The 27,927-nt window shown below is 46.7% G+C and overlaps 1 protein-coding gene across 12 annotated transcripts in view; it reads left to right on the forward strand.

Annotated features, from left to right (window-relative positions):
- Positions 1 to 27,927, forward strand: part of Bcorl1 (BCL6 corepressor like 1) — a 67,451-nt gene that overhangs the window by 25,453 nt on the left and 14,071 nt on the right. For all 12 annotated transcript variants that reach the window (XM_040744581.1, XM_040744589.1, XM_040744583.1 and 9 more), the window contains 9 exons: positions 2,065 to 2,155; positions 2,594 to 5,878; positions 10,407 to 10,572; positions 11,594 to 11,674; positions 13,562 to 13,951; positions 16,367 to 16,590; positions 21,517 to 21,738; positions 24,126 to 24,292; positions 25,403 to 25,548. In XM_040744581.1, coding sequence (XP_040600515.1) covers positions 2,065 to 2,155; positions 2,594 to 5,878; positions 10,407 to 10,572; positions 11,594 to 11,674; positions 13,562 to 13,951; positions 16,367 to 16,590; positions 21,517 to 21,738; positions 24,126 to 24,292; positions 25,403 to 25,548 — 4,772 coding nt within the window. The remainder of the gene's footprint in view (positions 1 to 2,064; positions 2,156 to 2,593; positions 5,879 to 10,406; positions 10,573 to 11,593; positions 11,675 to 13,561; positions 13,952 to 16,366; positions 16,591 to 21,516; positions 21,739 to 24,125; positions 24,293 to 25,402; positions 25,549 to 27,927) is intronic.

Raw genomic sequence — 27,927 nt, forward strand, 5'->3', positions numbered from 1 at the left:
TCAGCCCAAGGCTGGGTACATAGAGGTCCTGCTTTTCTGGTCTCTCAGGAGTTGATGTGAAGACTGTTTTCCCTTTCCTTGGGGCCCGCCCCTCCCTCAAGACCCCCAACTGCCTCCAAAGCCCTTGCCTGGCAGTCCTTCTGTTTGTTACCCCAGCCTTTTTCCAGCTGACTTGAAGGGGGACGAACCTTTCCCTCTTGCTTAGTCCCTTCTGGAGCACCAAAAAGATGGGGAGAGGCCTGCTTTAATCCCCATTTTTGCCTCTCTTGCCTGTTTCAGTCAGAGGGAGGAAGTCATTTTCAGGGTACTCCTCCTTGCTGGAGTTGGCTGCAGGCACCTCAAATACCCCTTAGACTAGAGTGTTTGGTGAGGCAGGGGCTGACTTTTCTTCACGGCCTGTATTGGATCTCTGGCAGGACTCCAAAGATGGCAGGCAGACCCAAACAAAGAGCAGGCAGAGCAGTCCTATGCTTTGCCCACCCGGAAAACTGTGGCTTTGTTCTTTGACCCCCACCTCCTCGGCAGCCACTCCCATCCAGGCGGCTGCCCCATTGATATGCTCCCCAGCACTGGGGCAGTGCTCCTGCTGCACTTAGAGCACTCAACTTTGAGTGGGGGTTTGTCCTGTGACTTTAGCGGTCGATCCTGTTGTTTATTTGTTTGTTTTGTCAGAAGATTCTTACCTGAATTTAGAGAATTCTTTTTGAGCAAGTGGACGGTACAGTTGAGTTTTTCTTGTTTGAGACCCAGCTTTCTGGCCTTAAGCCTTGACTATGGCACATACCAATGTGAGCATGGGGTCTGTGGCTTTGAGGAGCTCCCTTTTGAGGGGAGAATATGCTGGTACAGAGAAGCTGAAGGGGAGGTCCTCCCTGTGTATTATGAGAAGGGGTGGAGCTTCCTGTGTATTGGAAGAAGGGGAGGTGCTCTCTGTGTATTGGGAGAAGGGGAGTGCTCCCTGTGTATTGGGAGAAGGGGAGGTGCTCTCTGTGTGTTGGGAGAAGGGGAGTGCTCCCTGTGTATTGGGAGAAGGGGAGTGCTCCCTGTGTATTGGGAGAAGGGGAGGTGTCAACTGGAACCAGGTAGAGATCTAGAACTGTTCCTTTGGAGAGAAAGAAGTGTTTGGTTGTTTGTTTTGTTGTTGTATTGTTTTGTTTTGCTGTTTTTAAATTAAGATTGGGTCTTACTGTGTATCCTTGCTGGCTTGAAATTCATTGTGTAGATCAAAATCTAGGCAGACCTTGAACTAAGAGATCCACCTGCCTCTGCCTCCTGAGTACCAGGATTTAAAAAGATGTACATAACCACATCCACTCCATTTTTTGTTGTTGTTGAGACAGGGTCTCCTGTAGCCCAATTAGCTTTGAATTCCTTATCTTGTGGTCTCCACTTCCTAAGTATTCAAATTACAAACACATGGCAAATGGCTAAATGTCATATTTTTAAAGAGCCTTTTAGTGTCAGTGACCAGATAGCCTCAAATCAGTGTTGTTGTATGTACCAGTAAATGTGAATGTGTATGGGCAACAGGCATGCCCCCCCCATCAGACAAGCAGGTGATTCAGATTTGTAGTCGACTTAAACATAATGGGAATGGTATTTGCTTTGGGAGAGATTTACTCTAATATGGCACTTCCTATATAGACTTGAATGGGGTTTAAAATAAAACTAATTTGCATGCCTTTGAGGCTTACAGGTCACATCTATCTCTGTTTGGGTGATGCCCTGTATATCCTAGATTGAATGGTAACCTTAATGGGTCAGCTTCAGGGAAAAGGTGCTAAGTGGGGTTCATCCACACTTTGTGAGAACACTAAAAAGCAGAATAAGTAGTCCCCCAATTCTGGTCAGATAAGGGTCCTATTCAGGAACTTGCATAGTTGCATGCAGATGCTCTACTTTGAAGCCTTGAGTCTCCTAATACCTGCTATCCCCTGAAGCCACCCTGGGAAGTGAGACCTGAGGGTTTTGTGGGAAGCCAGGCAGGCAGGACCTTCTAGAGAAAGTGCCAGTGGCCTAAGTCTGAGCCTTATGTCCCATTTCTTGTTGTGTCTTTCCTGCCAGAAGAGCACCTCTTTCTGATGAGGAGTCCACGACAGGTAACTGCCAGCACTTTGGATCTCAGGAGTTTTGTGTCAGCAGCAGTTTTTCCAAGGTAAGGAGCCATGTGTTGTCACATGCTGCCCATCAAAGGGTGAGTCTTCTGGGGCCATGTGGTTGGTTTGGCCATTCTGAGAATGGGAACGAGAAGACAAAAGTTGCTCTACATGAGATAGAACTTGGTACATGCGTGCCCTGTCCTTTGTAATTGGTTGAGTTGCAAAAAGGAGCAGCAGCTACTTCTCAGAGGTCTTGGGATACTTGGATCAGCTGGGGAGCTTGCTAAGATGGGCATTCTGAACCGGGCGGTGGTGGCGCACGCATTTAATCCCAGCACTGGGAGGCAGAGGCAGGTGGATCTCTGTGAGTTCCAGACCAGCCTTGTCTACAAGAGCTAGTTTCAGGAGAGCCTCCAAAGTCATAGAGAAACCGTCTCAAAAAACCAAAAAAAAAAAAAAAAAAAAAAGATGGGCATTCTGTTCTTTCATTGCAGGTGGAGCTCACGGCAGTTGGAAGTGGCAGCAATGCCCGGGGGGCAAACCCAGATGGCAGTACAACAGAAAAACTTGGGCACAGGTCAGAAGATCAACCTGATGATCCTCAGCCAAAAATGGACTACGTTGGGAGTGCAGGAGAGGCTGAGGGCCTCCTGGTGCCACTGAGCAGCCCAGGAGACGGGCTTAAGCTGCCCACTCCTGATAGCACTGAGGTCAGCCACAGCAGGACCAATTGCTCCTGGACTCCCCTAAGCACCCAAATGAGCAAACAGATTGACTGCTCGCCAGCCGGGGTGAAGGCTTTGGACTCTCGACACAGTGTTGGGGAGAAGAACACTTTCATTTTGGCAACTCTGGGAACTGGAGTTCCTGTGGAGGGAACCCTGCCTCTAGTTACCACTAACTTCAGTCAACTGCCGACCCCTATCTGCCCTCCTGCCCCTGGGTCGGCTTCTGTGACCCCATCGGTTCCCGATCCATTCCAAGTTCCCCTTTCTGTCCCAGCCCCAGTGCCCCACTCAGGACTGGTTCCAGTCCAGGTTGCCACATCGGCTTCAGCTCCATCGCCTCCTCTAGCTCCAGCACCACCCTCGGTGCCTACTCTCATCTCGGATTCGAACCCTCTCTCCGTGTCAGCCTCTGTCTTGGTGCCTGTGCCAGCGTCCGCTCCCCACTCAGCCCCAGTGCCACTGTCGGCCCCTGCTCCTACTCCTCTCACGGTCTCTGTTTCTGCCCCTCCCTTGGCCCTGATCCAGGCTCCTGGGCCTCCCTCAGCTCCCACTTTGGTCCTTGCTTCTGTCCCAACTCCAGTTCTAGCTCCCATGCCAGCATCCACGCCTCCAGCGGCTCCTGCCCCTCCGTCTGTGCCGATGCCCACTCCAACCCCATCCTCTGGCCCGCCTTCCACCCCTACCCTTATCCCTGCCTTTGCTCCTGCACCGGTGCCTGCACCCACCCCGGCCCCAATCTTTACTCCAGCACCTACTCCCATGCCGGCTGCCACACCAGCTGCTGTCCCCACCTCAGCACCCATCCCAGCCTCCTTCAGTTTGAGTCGAGTGTGTTTCCCTGCAGCTCAGGCACCAGCTATGCAAAAAGTCCCCCTGTCTTTTCAGCCAGGGACAGTGCTGACCCCTAACCAGCCGCTGGTATACATCCCGCCTCCGAGCTGTGGGCAGCCACTCAGTGTGGCTACACTGCCAACCACTCTGGGAGTCTCTTCCACACTTGCGCTCCCAGTCTTGCCGTCTTACCTACAGGATAGGTGTCTCCCGGGTGTGCTGGCCTCCCCAGAGCTCCGCTCTTATCCGTATGCATTTTCTGTGGCCCGGCCTTTGGCTTCTGATTCGAAGTTGGTCTCTTTAGAGGTGAACAGGCTCTCCTGCACTTCCCCATCCAGCAGCACTAACACCCAGCCTGCCCCTGATGGGGTCCCTGGACCTTTGGCAGATACCTCCCTCACCACCGCTTCTGCCAAGGTGCTTCCGACTTCACAGCCTTTGCTGCCAGCCCCCAGTGGGAGCGCAGTCCCGCCACACCCCTCCAAGATACCAAGTGGCACCGAGCAACAAACAGAAGGGACGTCCGTTACCTTCTCTCCTCTCAAGTCACCTCCACAGCTGGAGAGAGAGATGGCCTCTCCACCCGAGTGCAGCGAGATGCCTCTTGACCTTTCTTCCAAGTCCAACCGTCAGAAGCTTCCATTGCCGAACCAGCGTAAGACACCTCCCATGCCCGTGTTGACCCCTGTGCACACCAGCAGCAAGGCCCTCCTTTCCACAGTCCTGTCTAGGTCTCAGCGCACAACTCAGGCTGCTGGCAGCAACGTCACTTCCTGCCTGGGCTCCACTTCTTCTCCCTTTGTTATCTTTCCTGAGATGGTGAGGAACGGAGATCCCAGCACCTGGGTAAAAAACTCAACCGCTCTGATCAGCACCATTCCTGGCACATATGTGGGAGTGGCCAACCCAGTGCCTGCATCCCTGCTGTTGAACAAGGACCCTAACCTGGGCCTTAACCGAGATCCTCGCCATCTCCCCAAGCAGGAGCCCATCTCCATCATTGATCAAGGAGAGCCTAAGAGCACTGGTGCTGCTTGTGGCAAGAAAGGCAGCCAGGTTGGTGCTGAGGGACAGCAAAGCACAGTCAAATCCCGTTATACCCCGGCCCGCATTGCCCCTGGGCTGCCAGGGTGCCAAACCAAGGAATTGTCTTTATGGAAACCTACAGGGCTGACAAATATGTACCCACGGTGTTCCGTCAATGGGAAACCCACTAGCACCCAGGTCCTACCTGTTGGCTGGTCACCATACCACCAAGCATCTCTGCTTTCTATTGGCATTTCCAGTGCCGGGCAACTAACCCCCAGTCAGGGGGTGCCTATCAGGCCCACCAGCATTGTTTCTGAGTTTTCTGGTGTGTCATCTCTTGGCTCCAATGAAGCTGTTCATGGACTTCCTGAGGGGCAGCCACGGCCTGGGGGCCCTTTTACTCCAGAACAGGATGCTGTCACAAAGAACAAAACTTGCCGAATTGCTGCCAAGCCTTACGAAGAACAAGTCAATCCTGTCCTCTTGACTCTCAGCCCTCAGACAGGGACCCTGGCACTGTCTGTTCAGCCTAACAGTGGGGACATTGGAGTGAATCAGGGACCTGAAGAATCTGAGAGCCACATCTGCTCTGATAGTACTCCTAAGATGGAAGGCCCCCAGGCAGCCTGTGGCCTGAAGCTGGCAGGGGACGCAAAGCCTAAGAACCAAGTGCTGGCTACCTACATGTCCCATGAACTGGTCCTGGCTACCCCCCAGAACTTGTGCAAGATGCCTGAGCTGCCTTTGCTACCTCATGACAGCCACTCTAAAGAACTCATTTTAGATGTGGTCCCAAGCAGCAAGAGGGGCCCCAGCACAGACCTTTCGCAGCTTGGAAGTCAGGTGGATCTGGGGCGGGTGAAAATGGAGAAAGTGGATGGTGATGTGGTCTTCAATTTAGCCAACTGCTTCCACGCTGATGGCCTCCCAGCAGTTCCCCAGAGGGGCCTGGCTGAAGGTCGGCCTAAAGCTGGGCAAGCTCGAGTGAAACGGGAAAGTGTTGGGGTCTTTACTTGCAAGAACAGTTGGCAGCCAGATGAAGAGACAGAGTCTGTGCCACCCCAAAAGGTGAAATGTAACAAAGAGAAGGAAATTGAGGAAGAACCGCAGCAGCAGCAACAGCAGCTGCCACCCCCACCCCCACCACAGCCACAGGATAAGCCTGTGGCCCGGAGTTCCCTGGGATCCAAGGTGGGTGCCAGTATATGGCTGACAACTGATGGTCTGCTTCACTTGGGGGTCCCTGCTGCACTTGACCTCCTCCCTCCCCACTCAAGACAGTATTCTTGAGCAGCCTAGCTATGTGAACAGAGCTGATGAATCAAAGGCTTTCCCCGTTTAACTCGGGGTCTCTGTATGTATTTTTACCTGGAATGGGCCTAGCTCATTCCATAGGATGTAGGAAATGATTTCATCCTTGGGGCCAGGGAAGCCATTGTCCTCCATAAAGTTGGGAAGCAGAAGGAAGGTATTGGTGAAGGAAATCACTTAATCACAGGCTTTTCCCCAAGGAACAGTTCTTCCTGGTTCTTTAAAGATGATGGACTGTAACACGAAAAATAAAAACTCAGAGACAGATATTGGGGTTCAAGCTGAAGATCAGAAAAGCAAAGCAGCCAAGCCAGTAGCTCTTACCTCTGCCCAGACTGAAGCAATCCAGCCTTCAATGTGGCTGGAGACTAAATTGCCTGAACATGGCTGGAGACCAAAATGCCCCAGACTGATTATCTGCTCCTATCTTATATACCTCTCTAGAGCTGAGAGTAAAGGTGTGTAATCCCAAGTGTTGAGATCTCCTTTGCATGAACTGTTTTCTCTTTTAGACTGAGTCAATCATGTGTAACCCTGGGTAGCCTTGTCTCCATCTGCCTTTGTCTCCTGAATCATGGGATAAAAAGTGTTCCACCACTGCCCAGCTTCTATAGCTAGTATGGCTAGTGTGGCCGGCTTTGCCTTTTCATCTTTCAGGCAATATTTTTTTTTGATTTTTCGAGACAGGGTTTCTCTGTGTAGCTTTGTAAACCAGGCTGACCTCAAACTCACAGAGATCCGCCTGCCTCTGTCTCCCAAATGCTGGGATTAAAGGCATGCACCACCAACGCCTGGCTCTTCAGGTAATTTTCATTAAATCATAAATATCACCACAATGGACCACCAGCCTTGGCATTTTGGGCCCAGGGGAGGAAGGAAATTTTTGGTAGGGTCATTTTGGCCCCACTTCTTCCTAGCTCTGTGGCATTAAGCTTGGTACTTAATCTCTCTTACCCTCAGTTCCATCATCTTTCAAATAAGACAAATAATAGTACTTACACAGAGGGTTGCTGGAAAGATTAAATGAGATGTTGATATGAAATATACAGAACAGGCAAATTGATAAGAGACAAAGTAGCCTGATAGTTGCCTGGGGCTAGGAGATTTGTTGAGTAACCAATTAATAGGAGTAGGGTTTCTATTCGGGGTGATGAGAAAGTTCCTGTATGAGGCCAATGGTGATAGTTACACAATTCTGTGTTTATACTGAAAACAATTGCATTATACATGTAAGTAAGTGAATTGTACAGCATAGCTTAGTAAAGCTGTTACAATTAATGAGATGGTGTACAAGTGCTTAAAATAGTGCTTGGCACATAATTAAGCACTCAGTTGGTGTCAGTGGCTGCTTTTGTTTTTAGTACCACAAATAGAATGGCTCCTGCCCTCATGGAGCTTATGTCTTACCATGCTGACTTAATGACAGGTAGACATAGCCCCTCCTATAGGAGATGACTAATTCAGTAGGCCAGTTGAGAAATGAAGGGAACAGAGAATAAAGTTACAAGATAAGGAAAAGGCAAACAGCACTTGCAGTTTTTTCCTTTGGAAACCAAGTAATCCAGGTGTTTTGTTAGGTCCCATTTTATTGAGAAACATGTGACTGATAACTAAGCTAAGATGAGGTGTTAATTCAAAATAACCTGTTGCTGGGGGCTGGCTAAGAGGCAGACTACTAGGCTCCTGTTACTTGCTTGAATTATGTTTCTTTGAAAAATTTTGTTATATTTATATTTGTTTTCTGTGATCATGTGCATATATGTGTGGTACATGCATGCTACGGCATCTGTGTAGAGGTCAGTGGACAATTCTAGCCGTTCCCTTTCTGCTGTGAGAGTACCAAGGATTGAACTCAGATCATTGTATGTAGCAGCAAGCACTTTTACCTGCTAATGCATCTTGCCTGCCAAAGAATTATGTTTCATTTAATGCTGCCTGTACTTTATACTTGTTCTTTGAAACATATTTCAAAACTCTGTTAACCTGAACATTGATCTTGATTTCTCCATCCTCCCAACTTCTCGTATAGTTGGAGTGCATCATATATTTTTACTTTCACTGTTGCCCTGGCAGAAGATACAAACAGAAATCTCTCCTCAGTGTTCTGTTATGTCTACCTTAGGAAGTAAAAGTTAATGATCTATACTCAAGAGAGGCAACTAAAAACAATATTTAAACATAAATAGGACATGTTCAAATTTTATGTGCACTTAACTTTATTTCTCCTGGCTTAAAATAGTTGTTCTTTGGATGTACCTGAAGGTCACATTCTAAGCAGTCATCTTCATCTTCCTCTTTTCTCCCTAGTTCTTCGTTTCCTAACACTTTGGTTCATAGGAACTCATTTATCTTAGTCCTCTGCTGAGTAATGAGTAATGGGTACCCCCTGTGCCTGGAGAGTTGAGGGTTCTTTCCCCTCAAATATCCCATCGTAAGATAGCTGCCATCCTGTTTTCTGGAACTAGGATTTGATAACTGTACTGGAAGGTGATACAGATGTGATTATGGGAAAACACATGTGTTAGTCTTCATCCCAGTGACTAGGTATCTGAGAAAACGAGAGAGGAATAGTTTTGGCTTACAGATTCACAGATTTCAGTCCCTCATAGTGTGAAGAGTATAGTGCAGTAGAACAACAGCCTGTGGTAGCCAAAAGGGAAGGGAGGAGGGAGAGAATGAGAATATGAATGAGGGATTCCATTTTCCTGTTTTGTGTTTGGGTGTGTTCCTGTGTGTGGTGTATATGTACCTGTGCAGACCCAAGGTCAGTCTTGGGTATGATTCCTTGTTAGCTGTTCACTTTGTGTTTTGAGACAGGGTCTTTCTCTGGCACCAGGAGCTCACCAATTATACTAGAATTGTTGAGGGATCCACCCAGCTCTGCCTCCCTAGTGCTGGGATTAAAAGCATGCACCACCACAGTTAACTATTCTGATGATGAAACTCAGGTCCTCATGCTCTTATAGCAAGTACTAGACCTATGGAACTACCTCCCCAGCCCATCATTTTTTCCTTTTCCATCTGGGTCCTCAGCCTATGTTATGACGCTCCCTACATTTAGGGCAGCTCTCTTCCATCCTTAGTTAATTCTCTCTGGAAAAAAGATGCGGATACATCTAGAGTCATGTAGCACTTTGTCAATCCAGCCAAGTTGACAAATCAAGATTAACTACCATATAACTTCAAGTAGGCCTTTTTGTTGTTTTTATTTTTTGATTTTGTTTTGTTTTGAGACATGGATTTTCTGTATAATCCTGGCTGTCCTGGAACTTGCTCTATAAACCAGGCTGTCCTCAAACTCAGATCCACTTGCCTCTGCTCCCTGAGTGCCCAGCTGACTTTGAGTATGTTTAACTCTTCCTGTCTTCTTAAAACTTAATTTCACATTCACTAGATCCTCAGTACTAGAAACATCTATCTTATCCCATTTTCTTGTTTAGTGACATGGAGGGACCTCCAACCTTGTAACCTGTGGCTCTGAGGTGGAGTTTCTATAGTGTGTAAGCTGATAAATTAGCAGTAGGTGGGGATTTGATGAAGAATTGAAGAGGCAGCAAATATGGAAGGAGATGTTAAAAGCTAATGAGGAGAGTCCCAGATATGAGGGCAAGGAGCCAGGACTTAGTCCCAGCTCTACCTTTGTTACTACGGGTGTAAATGAGCTACCTTGCAGGGTGGCCTGGTAAATGGTATCCTTTGAGTTGGTGTGAACGCTAGACTGTGTTTGGCCCAGGAAAAGTCAGTTGACCTCTCATCTGAGAGTCTTAGTTTCTTCATCTGGTCATTGAAGTAGTGTTATCATAGAGCAAATGGTAGCATTCAAAGAGATACAGAGTATAAAGCAGCCTTTGGTATTACTCAGCTTCATGTAAATGGTATACCAGGCCTAGCCCTGTCCATTGTATTCATAGGGAGATGGGAAATGCACCCCCTGCAAATATTCCTCTCCTTGCTGCAGTTGAATCCATTTTCTGATATTAACTGATACACGAGAAAAGTTTTTCTTGACTGTTGTCAGAATTATTGTCAATTTATAGTAATACCATTCATAGTGAAGGTGCTTAAACCATGTAACTATCCAACTTGCAGAAGAGGCATTTTTGTTTAATGCCTATCTCTTACTTGTGTATGGGTATGCAGAGTATGGGGCCTTGGGACCTTTTAAAACAACTTTGGATGCATGTTCAGGGGCCATGAATCCAGATTCTGTAGACATCTTTAAAGTTACATGGATGCCTGAAGGGACCAGCAAGGGCATTTGACTCAGCCCAAGAGCTATTATAGCTCAATGTGTCCTATAACACTGTGACACACACACATTCATGTGTGAGCAGCAGGCACATAACTTGACCCTTGGAGAACATTCTTAAGCAAAACAGACCTCATATCTGACTCTACCTTTTCACAGTGCCGAAAACTGCCTGGCGATCCCCAGGAACCCACCAAGAAAAGCCCCAGAGGGGCTTCAGATTCAGGAAAAGAGCACAATGGAGTCAGGGGAAAGCACAAGCACTGGAAGCCAACAAAGCCAGAGTCCCAGCCTCCAGGAAAACGAGCTGATAGTCATGAAGAAGGTAAGTCCCAAAGGCCATGCATGACCTTGTAGCCTGAGCTCCAGAGGGATGCAGTGGAATTTGGGTGGGGAGAGATTGAGTAGAAAATGGATTCGTCTCTGCCATGGAATATAGATAGAATTGGAACCTCTGAAGTCAACAGTCAGGGAGGACAGATGTATTCTGGCCTAATGCATTAGAGGATCATGCATTCTGAAGTCTTAACATTGAATAAGGTGACTTGCAAACAGATAGATAGCAGTCCTACAATAGAGTCACTACCCATTTCGATGAGGTGGGATTAAGGTTTAAAGAAGAAGCAGCTGTAAGATTACTTAGAAAAAAAAATCCGAATTGGGATTCGTAACACTGTTTTTCCTCTACCTTTTGGTATGTTGGAAAACTCCCATTCTAAAAAGGTAAAAACCAATAGCTGACAGATGTCTCAAACCTTTTATCAGTTAAGGATACCCAGAATGTTTGGGTTGGGTATGGGGTATACTTGACCTGTATATTCTGTTATAGATGGTCCCTCAGTGCTTTCATGGGAGACGACCCAGGCATTCCTGGCTACAGTAGTCCATGTTCATGACCTCGCTCATTGGACATGACCTACCTCTTCTCCTTTACTCTCGTATACCTGTTTCCATTTGTCCACTTCTTCCTGTCTTACCTTGCTAAGGTCCAGTGAGGTTGCTCTTGTATGGAATAAGATACAGCTCAGAACGTAATGAGCATCCAACAACCTTTGAGTTATGTAGGCAGATATTCTACTTTGGGGATGCTGTTGAATTGATTCAGTGCATTGCCTTTATTGATGCCAGTAAAAATGGCCCAGCTCCCAGTTTTCTAAACCACCATTCCCAAAGAGATGGGTAGTGGTGGTGACATAAGGAGAGTCAGTTGGGTTAAGCCAGGCTAACTGCAGGGTCAACACAAACCTTTTGATTTTCTCATTTGAACATCCCATGTGGGCTTTCTGGTTTATAGATTTTTAATTGTGATATTTCTGCCTTCTTCCCTAAACCACACATCTCTCCAGGTTCCTTGGAAAAGAAAGCAAAGAGCAGTTTTCGTGACTTCATCCCTGTGGTTCTGAGCACTCGGACACGCAGTCAGTCTGGTAAGACTAAGAGTAAAACCCTGCCTTGGCTTTGAAAAGGTAGACATGTGGGTTGAATGATTTTGCCATTGGTGCAAGTAGACAGTTAGGATTTTGCTTCCCTATGTTAAAATGACAGGCTCCTTGCAGGGACAAGAGAATCCTGGGTGGGGGCAGAGGGATCACCTACAATTTTAGGCAGTTTGCTTAACTATGTTAGATTAGAGGTTTGACACTATCTCTTTTAAGATCCAGTAATGGAAAGAAGAAAGGCCCCTGCCACTCAGGAAATTTGTTTGCATTCCAAAGGTTTGCATCTTGTGATCATTGGGGCCCATCTCAAGTACAGAATTCAACCTTTAGGCTTTAATCTCATCACCCTGTGTGATAGGAATGATCACAATTGGAAAGGCCATTGAGTGTTCTGGGCAGGTACAATCACTTTTGGTCCACTGAACTTGTCTAGGGTCTAAAAAAGATAGTTTCCAGCTTGTGCTCTTTTCTGCTGGCTCTCTGTTGGTACACAGGACAGAGATGGTTGCCTGCATTCACCCAGATTTCTTTGCAAATTGGAAGGAATGGAGAAGCATGGCCCAATGAAAAGTCAATGATCTGACATCCTGTTAGCTGGCACCTCAGCACATGGCAAGCTCTATGGTAATTGGGGCTTATGATGATGGCCCGGAGGCCTCGAGAAGCCCTGAAGTATCCTCTGAGTCATCAAAGAGAGATTACATTATGGCCAGTCCCGTTTTTGTGTTAAACACATTGTGCTGTGTTTGATTCTTTGGAAATTGGTGATTTCTATGTGATCTCTATGGTGATCCTGTATTAACCATATTAGATTAACTAGAACACTCTGTTCTCTGTCTGTCTGGTCCATATAATGCAAACTTTAGTGAGGTAGTTGCTATCTTTAAGCAGTCTGACCAACTTGAAGCAAGGACAGCTTTTTCCCTCCAACCATTTCTGTCTTTTGCTGACCTCACTGGGTTCGAGGGCTTTGTTGAGTTAACAGCTGGGCATTTGGAGAAACATGGTAGTGTTGCTTCTAAGGAAGCTGTTAGATCTCTGTAGTGTAAAACTGGGCCAATTTAGACTTGTGCTTTTATTGTTAGCAGAGTTAAGGGTAGGTAAGGAGAGAGAAAATAGCCTCTTGGCAAGGTGACCCAGGAGAGTAGGAAAGATGCTGTTTGTCCCAGGGTGATCAGGAGTGGAGGAGTATGCTTTCCCAGCAGCAAGGAACAGCTGCAGTGGATGAGCAGATGGACTAGAGAGAAAACTCAACCCTTGAACTTCTGGCTACTCTGTAGGAGGTGGGATCAGTTGAATGGAAACAGGCCCACTGTATTCTCCTGGGACATGCCTGAGTCAGGCTGTGTCATAGGAAAGAGACTCCTTGCTTCTCTGTTAGAGATACTCTTCCTTTGTGATGTTTCTGCTTGGCCAGGATAGCTCTGTTGGCCATAGTGGTGGAACCATAGAGTTATCGGTGCCTAAGTTCTAATACCAGGCTTCTTTACACCCTTGCCTTCAACTCAGATCATCTTTACCAACCAGCAGAGAGCGGTAGCTCTCTCCTGCCCTTTATGCAATGTTTAGCTGCTGGTAAGCACTAAGCAAGTTTTTTGTGAAATGAATTCAAGTAATTATGTCATGGGTGAGTAAGGATGATTTTCAGTACTTCATAATTGTATGCTATTTTGAACTCTATAAACTAACTGCTTAAGACTGAAAGATGTCATTTGAGCCCCAGAATTGTCCTTTGAGTTAAATGTACCACTAGTAACTGACAGAGCCTAAACTTGAGCTCAGGTCTACTAATTCCTGCTCCAGGACAGTTGCATCAGTACCATACGTAATCCCTTGAAGAAGCGCCTGAAAATCTTCTGTGTATCTCATCCATAGGAAGCATCTGTAGCTCCTTTGCTGGTATGGCAGATAGTGACATGGGAAACCAGGAGGTCTTCCCTACAGAGGAGGAGGAGGAGGTGGCTCCAACCCCAACTAAGAGGAGAAAGGTGAGAAAGACCCAAAGGGACACCCAGTACCGCAGTCATCACGCCCAGGACAAGACCCTGCTGAGCCAAGGCCGCAGACATCTGTGGCGAGCCCGAGAGATGCCCTGGAGGACAGAGGCTGCCCGGCAAATGTGGGACACCAATGAAGAGGAGGAAGAAGATGAGGAGGAGGGCCTGGTGAAGAGAAAGAAACGGAGACGGCAGAAGAGCCGAAAATACCAGACTGGGGAGTACTTGACAGAACAAGAAGAAGAGCAGCGGCGGAAAGGGAGAGCAGGTAAGGTTGGCCATGGAGCTCTCATGCCTGTCATGAAGTCAGCTGGGGAACTTCAGGCACAGTGGCATTCATACCACCTATTCACCAATTCACCAGTCGAAGGCCTTAGGACTGATAGGAACCTGGTGTTATGGTCTTCAGCTGTCACAAGGGGGCCACTCAGGTCCACCTTGAATATGTGGCTTTGAATCTAGAAGGAATGAATTCAAAGTAACCTACAGGTAAGCTGGGGACGTGGAGACCTTTGCCTTTTGGTTTCTTACAGACATCTGAACCTGTGGTCCATGCCATGGTGAGTTTGAAGCAGGGTTACATAGTGAGATCCTGTCTCAAAACAAGAAAGGAAGGCATTAGCCGCCATACCTGGGATGCCTCTGCTCATAAACCAAAATGAAATATTCCCTAAAGGCAACAGAAAAACTCAAAATATGCAAACCTGATATCTCAGTTAAAGCCACAGGGATTTTTTTAGAGTCAGAGCAAAGTTTTGAGGTGATCTAGGTGGCAGAGGATTTGTTGGACCTGAACTGTGGAAGCAGGCAGTTCAGAAAGAAAACCTTCTGTGGTCATGTCTAATGCTTTAAGTATGATCATGGACGAATAGCCAAGAGGAGCATACCAGTAGCCTTCATTAAGTACAGTTTAGGGCAGTTCCATAGTGGGTTTCTAACTGAACAAAAAGCCCATCTCTGGATCTCATAGGAACATGTTTGCCTCTCCTTATTCTCTGAAGGTGCCCCTGGAAGCAACAGTCATTTGTCTCTTACAGTGTATTTACTCTGAGCTGCTGATAAATATGTATAGTTCCCTTATTATCTAAAACAAAAGCAGCTCACATTGAGTAGGCAGTAGATCCTGAGTATTCTATAATGCAAAGAAGGCTTAACCTCATTTCTGACTCTGTGTAAGTGGAGATACATATATATGATACCTATCCCTACACTCGAGGGTAATTGAGCTCATTTTCATCAACTATCGGAACAAGTGGGACAATTTTCCCCTTCTTTTGCCAGAACCATAATGGATTGGTCATGAATGATTTGTCAAACCATTCATTGGCCTCCGCCTCTTGTTGAGATGATGAGAAGCTTTTGTATCACCCAGTCCTCTCCAATGAAGGCTGCTTTCCTAGCTTGGGAGTTTCTCATCGAGTTATCAGCTCTTTCTTTTTAGTTTTTTTTCTTTTATGCCTTTTTTGGGGAGGAGTCTCTTTATTATGTAGCTCTGGCTGTCCTGAAAATCTCTATGTAGACCAGGCTGGCTTCGAACTCACAGGGATCTGCCTGCCTCTGCCTCCCAATTGCTAGGATTAACTGCATGTGCCACCACTCCCCACTCCCAACTTGAATTATCAGCTGGAGTAACAGAGAGTTGTGAACCCATGTGGGCGCTGGGAATCAAACCTGTGTCCTCTGGAAAAGCATCAAGTGCTCTTAACCACTGAGCCATCTTTCCAGTCCATGTGGGAATTCCTCAACAAACATCTCTGTCCTCAGAAAGCTTCAATCTCCCTAACTACGTACCGTATGGCTTTCGGGTCAATGTTAGAGAAGTAGGAAACTAGGCAGATCACCCCATTCCTATATCACTCACATAACCTCTCCTTTCATCCTGTGCTTGGCTGACTTGTTACATAGTGCAGCAAGAAATGAGAGAGCCTGCCTCAGTATAAGGTGGAAGAAGAGGACTGACACCTGCTGTTCACCTCTGACCTCTATATGCTCACTGTAGCACACAGGTGCCCACACTCACACACAACCGCATATGTATACATCCACACATACAAGCCACACAACTCTATTGTTAATAGACACAAGTGAATGGTTTATGTCACCTATACAAGAGGTTCAGGACAGACTCTATGGTGTGAGGCTCTTGCTAGTGGAGTGTGTAGCAGACTTTTTTGAAATTACAATTCTAGACACAGATGTTGCCCTGTACCGGTGATACCAGTGACTTTGCAATCAAGGAAGACAGTAGCTAGCTTTCTGCCATTACACTTACGTAGGCCCATAACACCTTCTGGATTGGGGGATTTCTTTTGCATTGATCTTGGTATCTTCAGACAATGATAAACAGGACACTTAGGTGGGGAGAACTGAGATCATAAAATCAGTCTTCTACTTTGAGTTTACATCCCACTGTATTTGTTACTTCAGTAAAACTGCTAAATTAATTTTCATTTTGGAGAAAGAAAGGGGAAGAAGAAAAGGCTGAAAAGAGATTTGGGTTTGATCTTGGCTATGGGGAGATCTTTTTAAACGACCTACATTTTGGGGGACCAGCCAAATGGGCTGCCTCCTGCTGGCAGGGCTGGGAACTGTTTCTTGAGGTAGAGGAGGGGTTTGTATGGCAAAGCACTAAAGGATGGTGTTCCATTTCTCTTACGGTCATTCTTTCCTGTTTCTTGTTCAGATTCAAAGGCCCGTAAGCAGAAGACTTCCTCCCAGAGTTCAGAGCACTGCCTCAGGAACAGGAACCTTCTCTTGTCCAGCAAAGCCCAGGGGATCTCGGACTCACCAAATGGTTTCCTCCCGAATAACCTGGAGGAACCAGCCGGCCTTGAAAATTCAGAAAAGCCATCAGGAAAACGAAAGTGCAAGACTAAGCACATGGCAAACGTCTCAGAAGAGGCAAGGGTGCGTGGTCACCAAAGAGATCAATGTGGGGGTGGGGCGTATGGGCTAGAGAGGCACACTTTCTTTTTTTATTGAGCTATGCATTTTTCTCCACCCCTCTTCCCTCCTCCTCTCTCCCCTTCTACCCACCCTCCTGCCTCCTACACTCACAATTTACTCAGGAGATCTTGTCTTTTTCCCCCTTCCTAGGCAGATCCATGTATGTCTCTCTGAGGGTCCTCTTTGTTACTTAGGTTCTTAGTGGTTGTTGCCTATAGTCTGCTTGTCCTTTATATCCGCTTATGAGTGAGTACATACCCTGTTTGTCTTTCTGGGTCTGAGTTACCTCACTCAGGATGGCTTTTTCTAGTTCCATCCATTTGCCTGCAAATTTCATGACGTCATTGTTTTTTACTGCTGAGTAGTATTCCATTGTGTAAATGTACCACACTCTCCTTATCCATTCTTTGGTTAAGGTGTATCTAGGTTGTTTCCAGGTTCTGGCTTTTACGAATAATGCTGCTATGAACATAATTGAGCAAATGTTCTTGTGGTATGATTGAGCATCCTTTGGGTATGTGCCCAAGAGTGGTATTGCTGGGTCTTGAGGTAGATAGATTCCCATTTTTGTGAGAAACCGCCATACTGATTTCCACAGTGGCCGTACAAGTTTCCACTTCCACCAGCAGTGGAAGAGTGTTCCCCTTACTCCACGTGAGAGGCAGACTTTCCACCAGGTACCTCAGTGAGGGTGAAGTGAACATGTAGATAGGGGATTCTAAACTAGTTCTAGAAGGGTTGGGACAGATTTGAAGAGTAGAAACTAAATTTATAATTAACTATATGGTTTGACCCCTGATTTCTTTTCCCCAATAATGTTTGTATCTCCTTTGAGTTACAGTATGGTTAAAGGGTGTGGCAGGGTGTTAACATCTAATCAAGAAGCTTTTGTCTGAGTTTAACTCACTAGACACCAGCCATGGAGCTGTCTGAGACAATCAAGGTAGAATACAACTTGTAAGAAGCCAGGATTTTGTTCTCTAGACCAAGGTTTCTTGAGGGTCCAGGTTAGCTGCTTCCCCCACACTGTGCCCTGTATTTTGCCTCTGGAGGAAGCCTTGGTTGGGTATTCACCAGTTAGTCAGGTAAGCATTCTTTGAATCTTTTTGAAAGTCACCAGTTGATTTGGTTCTGAAGTTCATAACAACTGGTGTTGGTGTCAGATTCTTCAAGGTACCACTAAAGAAAAATAAAATGGTCTTTATGTTGGATGAGTTTTACATTTAAAGGAAGTGAAAATCCAGTGTGTCCCTGATAGGTATCTGTCATTGACCACCCCAAATGAAAAGGCCACGTTGGGCTGGTTTGGTTAGCTATGATTCTTACTCTTCTGTCTAGCTTTCAAGTAGGAATTCCTGAATGGTACTAGCAAAGAAAGGATGAATGCTTGTCTTCTCCCACCCCTTCTTCCCCCCTTCTTCATTGAATCCTTGTTGCAGCTTAGACAAGACACTCAAGTCTATTTGCTCATCTTTAAAAGTGGAGCTGATGCTCCTTGCCCTTTCTGTCTCACAAGGATGCTTGCAGGGAACAAAGGAGGCAATGTCTGTGACAGGCTTTGATAACCATAAAGTGTTCTCTAAGGACCGCTATGCATCCTTGTACTTCAGACAGAGACAGGCATGACAGAACCAGAGGTACAGCATGACAAGCTGTGGGCTGGCGTGACAGGATGTCTGTTCCCTGCAACACACAGATTATGAGAAAGATAGGTGCCCACTGAAGAGTACAGAAACCCGATTTGCACTAAGAGCACCTTTCCTATTGTCACTCTTCCTTTTTAATGTATGTGTTTGTGTCATGGCGTGTATACACATTCGTGTGTATACATTCACATTCATGCTATAGCACTAGTGTGAAGGTCAGAGGACAACCGTGATTGTAGGTCTTTCCATTCCATCTTGTTTGAGAAATTCTCTTTGTTCTTTTCCTGATACATACACTGGGTGAGCTGGCATGAAATTGTCTGTGGATTCTTCTGTATCTACCTCCCATCGTCCCACAGAGTGCTGGATTTATAGGCACTTGTGCCACCACTCCAGCTTCCATGTGGGTTCTGGGGATTCAAACTCAGGTCCTCGTGCTTGTATGGCAATTGCTTTTACTCGCTGACCCAGCCCTCCTGTTGTCACTTTTAATTCCTGAGTGTTTCTTGGAGGTAGACACTTGTATTCTAGTCATTTAAAGGACTTGTGTGAGGTAACTCAGTGGTCCTGCTTGCCAGAATCGGGACATGAAGCAAATTTGTCTACCTCAGGAGGAGCAATGGTTATCAGTGTGCCTTGGAGTCTCTGAATAGGTGCTTTCTGCCTATTTCTGGAACATCTCTGGGAAGTGGCTAAGTAGGCAGAAAACACTGCCACCTTTAAGCAGTTTTGACAGGGGGTTCCCAGGGTCCTGCCACCTCCTCCCCATCTTTCCTGGACACTCAGATGGCTCCATCCCACACAAGGGTAGCCAGCCCCTTGACACTCAGCAGTACACTGATATGCTTCTGTCTGGTTCTGTCTGGCAATGCGTCTGCTAAAAACGTTCTCCTGGAGAGGGTTTTGTCTCTCCCCAGGGCCTCCCTCCCTTCCTCCCTCCTTTCTTTCTCTTGCAGTCATCACCACCTGCTCCAGTTGCCCCCATGGCATGGGGCTTTGTAGTAGGAAGCAAGGCAGGGGAGGATTGGGGGACGACCCTGCAACACTAAAGCAGAGCATTGGCCATGGGCTTCTTCCCACAGGGGCTCAGAGCCAGGGGGAAGAGGAGAGGGGGAGGGGTCCCCCTACTTGTTCTCACTCCTACCCCTCTCAGGCAGCCTTCTTGCTTGCTCTAGCAGCCTGGTCTCCAGAAAGAAATTTATCCTCTGGAGCCTGGCTTAGCTTAGTATCATACCCTCATGGTTAGTGCTTTATTGCTAGGGATTGTACCACCACCCCCATCAGTTTTCTGTGGAAACTGATCATACTTTCCCATGATCTTCAAATCTACCGAGGGCACAGGTTCCCCGAACCTGCTTCTTTTATCTTAGTGTACCTTTCTTGACTTTATGTAACTTTCTAGGTAACTCTTCGGATTACTCAGGGCTTTGTACACGGATAGCTTGAATCAAGTCAACACATACTTGTGATTGATGATGTACCCACTTTAGTGCTGGAAGCATCAAAAGAGAAGGTGACAGTATGAACTGTGCCCCTAACGGGCTTAAGAACTAACCAGAGAGCCAGGTGTAGAGGGTGAAAAAAGGTTGCCTGATCCCTGAGCTGGAGGTCAGCTTAAGAAATGTAGTGAGACACAGTCCTAAAGAACATTTAAAAAGAAAAGAAAAAAACAACCTTACTAGGGGATGCGAGGCTTACCCATAGAAAACAGCAAGAAAACAAAGAAGTGTGGTGTCAGACTACACACTTCTAAGTATGCTCTGGATATGCAGAAAGAGGGCATTGGGGCTAGAGTGTCGTAGAATGGTGTAGAAGACATAGGTTTAAGTGAAATCTTGATGATCTGAGGGCTTTGAGTAAATATACGTGTTATCTCCATTGTGGCATAATAGATTACTCTAAAATCTAGTGACTCTACACAACAATAAGCATATATTGTCTCATAGCTTCTGGAGTCCAGGAATTCATGAGCAGCTTAGCTAAGCCCAGTGTGGGCTTTTGCATGAGGGTGCATGAGGTGTTAGGGCTATGTCTACTTGAAGATTGGGTGGACGTGCTTCCAGTGTACTTCATGCCCATGGCTGGTGTGATGATGCTGGCTATTGGCAGGAGGTCTCTTCCTTTCCTTGTGGGTCTGCGCAAAGGCCTGCTGGCTTTCCCCAAAGAAAATGATTTGAGAGGGAACCACAGTATCTTGGGACCTGGCCTTGAAAGTTATGCTCTCCCCTTTGTAATCTCCTATTGATTACTTAGGTGAGCCTTATCCCATGTGGACAGGGAGCTACACAAGAGCTTGACTGTCAGGGGTAGGGTCCTCAGGGTCCATTATGGTGGTCACTCCCTTAATCATAGTTCTGGCTTCTACTAGATTCATGTCTCTCTTGTATGCCAGGTATACTTAAATCCTGCTTATGTCCCTTGGGTATCATTCAGTTTCATATCTTAAACTTGCAGCCACGTGCAGCTGAGGCTGCTCCCATTTTGAATACAGTGGTTCCTTGAATACAGTTACTTCAACACAGTTATTCCTCATCTAGAACTCGAGTTTGACATACAAGTGACCTGTGCCTCCACAGACCAAGGAAGGCACAGGAGAACAAACAGGAACCTTCTATGTAGGAGGCAAAGGGAAGCACCCATGGGTCACTTCTGAGGACAGAACTCTTAGAACATCTGTGGTCCATAGCCTTTGTAGTAGTTTGTTCTCACAAAGGTCCTCCAAGGGAGAAAGTAATACTCAGAGGAGTTAGATTGCACTTAAGGCGTGGTAACTGGTAGTTGACAGAAGCAGACTTCAGCCACAGCCCTGTCTGGTTTCTACAAGAGTGAAGGTGTTGAAAATGGTGACAGTCAGACTGCTGTCTCTTTTTTCTTATTATGTGCAGACACGGCTTATCCAAAACCTCAATAACATGTAGAAGAGGCATGCCAAGTGCGCTAGAGAAGCTAGGCTGTCTCTACCCAATTTTGAGTCCTCCTGCCATGCCGTGGTTTGTGCAGCTGAGAATCTTAGACTTTTAACATCCACCCCTGAAAATGTAGAAGCCTTTTTCATTTTGAAACTAACCTCACATGGCTAGTGACTAGCCTAGCATCCAGTCTTCAAGCTGACACCGGACCGCTTGGCATACTGCCAGTAAAGCACAACATGAGTGCAGATGCCATGCGGTGGCTTTGGCATGGCCGTGATAAATTGGGTAGGTTGCCTGTCCTGACCTAGAACTTCCTTTCTTCTTTCTAGAGCAAAGGTCGTTGGAGCCAGCAGAAAACACGATCTTGCAAATCTCCCACTCCAGTGAAACCCACAGAACCATGTACACCCTCCAAGTACCGAAGTGCTGGCCCAGAAGAGGCCTCAGAGTCACCTACTGCCCGACAGATCCCCCCAGAGGCACGGAGACTCATAGTAAACAAAAACGCTGGTGAGACCCTCCTGCAGCGAGCAGCTCGCCTGGGCTATAAGGTGAGTAAGAGCTCCTTGTGTTGACAGGCTTTGACAGGATGACATTGGGCTGGACCTCAGGGAGGAGCAGCTATGCCAATGGCTCCTCTGGAGCCCAAGTCTGGCTGGTCTCCCTCTACTGTCCACATTGCCTCTGAGGCTGCTGTGCCCCTTGTCTTATCTCAGTATGTGAGAAGGTAAGCTCATTGAAAAGTCAACTCAGGATAAATGCAATTGAAACAGTAGCTCAATATCATCCCACTATATCCCTAGGCTAGCAAGGAAGGGGATTTTGGAATTTTTACTTTGTCTTAGCTTGCCTGTGTAGTGGTTCCTCCAACCAAAAGGAACATGGGGGTGATTATCATTCACACCTTATCTCCTGTAGTTTCTCCTCATTTTGACTTTCATGTAGAAGGGGCAAGAGCATGTTCAATAAACAAAGCCAGAACTAACTCCACTTTGTTATACATGGGAAGGAAGACAAAGAAACCAGTATTTCTTGAATGCTTATTTTGTCATATTAAGGACTTTGATGTAAGCCTATTGAGGTTGATCTTATTGCAAAGAAAAACCTAGAGTTAGCAATATTAAGTGATATGGCATTATGTATGTAGTGGATTACCCAGGTAGGAATCCCAACCCCTGGCAGGTAGAGGTAGGCAAATCTCAGCTACGTAGTGAATTCAAAGCTAGCCTGGGTTACCTTTGATTATCTAAAAAATAATAATAAAATAGAAATAAAAAAAATCTGGCAATGGTAGCTCACACCTTTAATCCCAGCACTTGGAAGCAGAGGCTGTATCTCTGTGAGTTCAAGGTAACCCTGGTCTACAGAGCTAGTTCCAGGACAGTCAGAGCTTTTACTCAGAGAAACCCTGTCTCAAAAGACAAAAAACAAAAGATAAATTGTGTCCAGTGTCATTTATGACAGTAATTTTTTTTTTGTTTTTCTGTATTGTTTTGGAGGCTGTCCTGGGACTCGCTCTGTAGACCAGGCTGACCTCGAACTCACAGAGATCCGCCTGCCTCTGCCTCCCGAGTGCTGGGATTAAAGGTGTGCACCACCAACGCCCGGCCTTATGATGGTATTTTTGTCTGAGTTCAGAAAATCTTGATTCCCAAGTGCTGAAGAGTCGAAAGATTCCCTTAATTTACCTTGATGAAATTTACCTGAGACTGAATGTTGGTGTGCATTTTCATCCTTTTCTACGTTTTTGTTGACACATATACACTGACTACGTATCTTTGCCCTCCTCCATGATTTCCTCGGGATTTCCTTGTGGATGTGAACTTAGCTGCATTCCAGAGTTGGCCTTCTTTATTAGAATCTCTGTACCTATACATGTACCGACTGCTCTGTGCAACTTCCATGGGGTCCCTGTCAAGCAGGCAGTTTACATTTCTTGAATACTTAGTGTGGGTATCTGCATAACTATCAGGGAGATCTGAATATACACTTATAACCTATGTAACAGGCACATATTGGAGAAGCAGAAACCAGAGCTGGCACTTGGTCTGGACAAGAGTGGGCATACCTATATTAGTGAGCATAAGAGCTCTACATAAAGGTAGCAGAGTACTTTCTGTGTGCAGGAAGCAACAGCCATAGCCCAGGCTCACGGTACCTTTCTCCACCTGAAAGTGGTGACAGCAGAACAATGGTGAGTACCACGTTCTGGAAGCCAGTCAGCCAATGACACTGCCAGCCTCCATCCTAGTTTATTCACAGCCTTGTCTTAGGCTAGCAGGAATTATTCAAGTCACGTGAGTTCTACCTCTGGTCCTGTCATCTTGTCACCTCAGCCCCTCGGAAGGTAGGCATAACCTGAGGCTGAGTGACAGAAATGTATTGTAGGGTTTGAGATATAGCTCAGATGCTTTGCCTCGTAAGCACAAAGCCCTGGGCTCCATTCCCAGCACTGCATACATTGGGTGGAGTGGTACATGCTTGTAACCTGAGTACTCAGGAGGCAGAGACAGGAAGATCTCAAATTCAAGGTCATCCTTGGCTACGGGGGGAGTTTAAGTCCAGCCTGGGACCTTGTCTCAAAACAAGGAAACAAAACAGAGTTTTGCTTGGTGCGGTGACTGGAATGTATGACCCTGTCAAGAACAGGCCTCCCCGTTGGTGTCTTGTAAAACTCACAAAGGTGAGCTCGGGGCAGCAGTGATCACCATCTAGATGAAATCTCTTCCTCCTGCCAAGGGAACACCTCAGAGCTGGGGCCCTGGCAATGGAAGCTTGGAAGCTGAGGACTGACTGTTCACAGGAGATATTGATATGTGTCTCTTGTCCCCTCATATAGAGGACAGGCCCTGAGACTTGTGAGACACTTGTGGGGTCTAACAGGCATGACTCCAAAAATGAGACTTCTGTGCTCACAGAGCTGTCCCCATCCCCACAGGACGTTGTTCTCTACTGCCTCCAGAAGCATAGTGAGGACGTGAATCACCGTGACAATGCGGGCTACACAGCCCTGCACGAGGCCTGTTCCCGGGGCTGGACTGATATCCTCAACATCCTGCTGCAGCACGGGGCTAATGTGAACTGCAGCTCTCAGGACGGCACAAGGCAAGAAAGCGTTCCTCTGCTAAGTCTCAAACCCCAGTTCAGTCCTTCACTGCGGAGGTCTTACTCCAGCCTGGATATTTGCAGCATGCTAAAAAGGCCTTACCAGGAAGCCTTTTGAAAGGATTTCTGTCGGCTGAAGGGAGCCAGCTTAGGGCAGGAGCTGATGAGTTCCTGGGTGGTCAGTCCATACTGGACTGAAGAAAGGCTGAGGTTGTCCAGAGTTCATCCTGTGCCATGCCAGGTCCACTCAACCTTCCTGAATATCACCCTGGTGGGCCGCTTGTGTCATGTGAATTGATGTCTTCATGTCAAAGCGGGGAGCTAATCTTGGGGTGACATTCCAGATTTGGTTTTGTAATTTGGTCTCTGTGCACTTAAAAAATGAGCTGCCTGGGTCCGGGAGATTGACTTGGTATGTAAAGGCACTTGTCATCAAACCTGGCAATCTTGGGTTCCCCATGATGGAAGGAGACAGTTGATACCTGCAAGTTGTCCTCTGACTTCTGCACACATACGTTCATACACACACAATAAATAAATAAGTAAATGCAATAACATCCGTGCACACACATTCACAAACATAAATACTCACTGTGTGTGGGAGAAGTTAAACCAACTCTCCTCAAAGGACCTACTTCAGGGAGGTTTCAAGGGATGCTGCATACCAAATAGAAGGACCCAGATCAAAACGTACAGGCTCTGCTGGGCTGCTACCTGGTATGGAACCTCCCTGTACATCCCTGCCCTTGAGCAGTTCACCTGGGTCCTTCTTCTTCAAAAGCCACCCACATCTGCTTTAATTTTAACAGGGACCTGTTCTCTGCTGAACTAGTAGTAGATCTCCATTGTGCTCTAGGTACTGTCCAAAGATGCAGGGAGACATATAGGAGAGAAGAAAAAGAAGTGCAGAGAAGATAATGACATGGTCAGATAGGGTAAAAGTTGCAGGACAGAGGTGGCCACTCTGCTCTAAATCTTACCCTTGTTGCATTGCGGATACCCTGAGGTCACTATGATATTGTCTCACCTCCCTCCTCTTAATATGGTAGCCTGAAGCCTAAAATTTCCCCCCTTGAGTCCTGTCTCAATGACCCTATATGACCTCCACAGGCCAGTTCATGATGCTGTGGTCAATGACAACCTGGAGACCATCTGGCTCTTGCTATCCTATGGAGCTGATCCTACACTGGCTACCTACTCGGGTCAGACAGCCATGAAACTGGCCAGCAGTGATAACATGAAGCGCTTTCTCAGTGGTAAGCATGGACCAGAATTGCAGCCAGTATGTCCTCAGGTTGGCCTTGGACTCATCAACCTGTGGTGGTGGCGGCGGCGGCTGAGGGGTCGGGTGGGCGAGCCTCTTCAGTAACTGTTCTAGACAGCCGCCATGAGGGGTGTCCACCCTCTTCACATATTCCTTCACTGTCTTGGAATCTCTAGCTACTTTAAAAAGCCCCTTGCTGTAAGTGTCCATATCACTACCTCTGTTAGGCCCTAACCACCTATAGGGACTTATTTCACCACTAGGTGTCTGGAGCAGGCCTCCTGGTGGGAGACTGGCTATATACACTTATCTGGGAGCAGCATACGTTGACCAGTGCTATGAATGGAATGTCAGTGGTAGAGAACAGATGATCTTCATTTGCTGTTTCTGCCATCTCTCCTTGATTGTAATGAAAATGGTACCTCTGAGACCCTTTCTGAATCCTAGTCCTCATGACTGTTTTCCCATGCTAACTTTGATATTCCTTGTGCATTCTAGTATTCCCCTTCTCTCCATTCTTTCTTCCCTCTTCCCCACCCTCCATCTTCTAGTGACATGTCATATTCAAGCCCATGGCCAGGGCCAGAAGCCACTGCATTTATTTTTCTCTCTGGTTGGTAGCACTGAGTGTCTGCAGGTAGGCATGTTGCTCTGCCTGAGTTGGGCAGGTGGGCAGTGAAAGAGGGGAATCTAGTTTGATTGTGCTGCCAGTCCCTTCTGACTATCTCAACTTTTTGTGACGGCGTGGCTTAGTCCTTGAGATTGCCTGACTGATGGATGCTGCACTTGGGATTTGTAGCTGTGACCCTCATCACAGGCTTCAGCTGTGGTAGAACAGTGTTCCCTCCTGTCACTTAAGCTTTGGCCCCATTAGTCACCAACTACCCCTATTAGGATGCAGTATTCAGTTCCCAGGTACGGAGTCAGGCTTACTTAAGAAAGGTTTGCTGAATTGCTATTAATGGAGGAAGTAAGAGAAACTAACTAAAGGTTCCCATGGAAGGGGAAAGAGGTGGGCAGTACTGCCTTTATATTGTAGAGGCTACAGGGAGGAGACAAGGGAATGACAACCAAGGGGTTGCCCAGGGAGGTTTTGACTTGAGCTCAGCCAACCTCCAGACAGGTCCCAGTAGGCCTCATGCCCTCCAGCCTGACTTACCTAGGGCTGGGAGACTGGAAGCTTCCTTTTGCATTTCTTTCCTCTTGGCTCTAGGTCCTTGAGCATCTGGTCTTCATGAGATATAGCCACTTAGGGATTTCTTTTCATTAATTGCTTAACCTGGTTCGATGATGACTGGTAGTCACTTTAGCAGAGCCACCACAAGGGTACAGCATCCTTCCACACGTGCACTGGCTTAGATGCTGGCATGGCCCTTTTGCACTCTGGATTCCCAGGACCATGTATGCACCAACAATGAAGGCATTGCATGAAGTTTTGTCTTTCATAACTTGTCTAATGGGAAGGGAACTCTCTGGCTAGAAACTGCCCTCTACAAAGTAGAGGTCAAGTAAAGTAATACTTCTAGTTACTTTATTGAGTAAATGAACTCTTTTCTTTCCTGACATCATCTCTAAAACTCCAAAGAGGTTTAAAATTTGACATTTTGTTTTTGTTTTTGGTTTTTGAAGCAGGGTCTACGCAGTCGTGACTGTCTTAGAACTTGCTATGTAGACCAGACTGCCAGAGATCCACCTGCCTCTGCCTCCTGTCCACTAGGATTAAGGGCGTGCGCTTCTACACCTGATTGACACTTTTGGCTAAAAAATGAACACTTCTCCCCCCCCCCCCCACCTTTTTTTGTTTGTTTGTTTTGTTTTTCGAGACAGGGTTTCTCTGTATTGTTTTGGAGGCTGTCCTGGAACTTGCTCTGTAGACCAGGCTGGCCTCAAACTCACAGAGATCCACCTGCCTCTGCCTCCCAAGTGCTGGGATTAAAAGCGTGCGCCACCAACACCCGGTCACTTCTTCCCTTTTATTTCTATAAATTCATCCCATTCTCTTAGGTAATCTTTTTAAAGGGCTTTTTGAAACAGAGTCTCACTATGTGGCTCTGTTGGGCTGGAATTTCTATGTACACCAGGTAGGCCTCAAACTCAGAAGTTTGAGGCTTTCTCCTAAAGAACATCAACCTGCCTTTGCCTCCTAAATGCTAGGATTAAAGGTATGTGCCACCACAGTCAGCTAAATTTTTTTTAAGTGTGTGTGTGTGTACACATGCGCATGCATGAATGCCACAGTTTGCACGTGGAGGTCAGTGAACAACTTTGAGATCAAACTTAAGTCCTTTCAGAGATCAAACTTAGGTCATCAGACTTGTGCAGCAAGAATTTCTATCCACTGAGACATCTCGCTGATATATAGCTAGCATTT

Source organism: Mesocricetus auratus, unplaced genomic scaffold (assembly GCF_017639785.1).
Source record: "Mesocricetus auratus isolate SY011 unplaced genomic scaffold, BCM_Maur_2.0 Super-Scaffold_100003, whole genome shotgun sequence".
Lineage (NCBI taxonomy): Eukaryota > Metazoa > Chordata > Mammalia > Rodentia > Cricetidae > Mesocricetus > Mesocricetus auratus.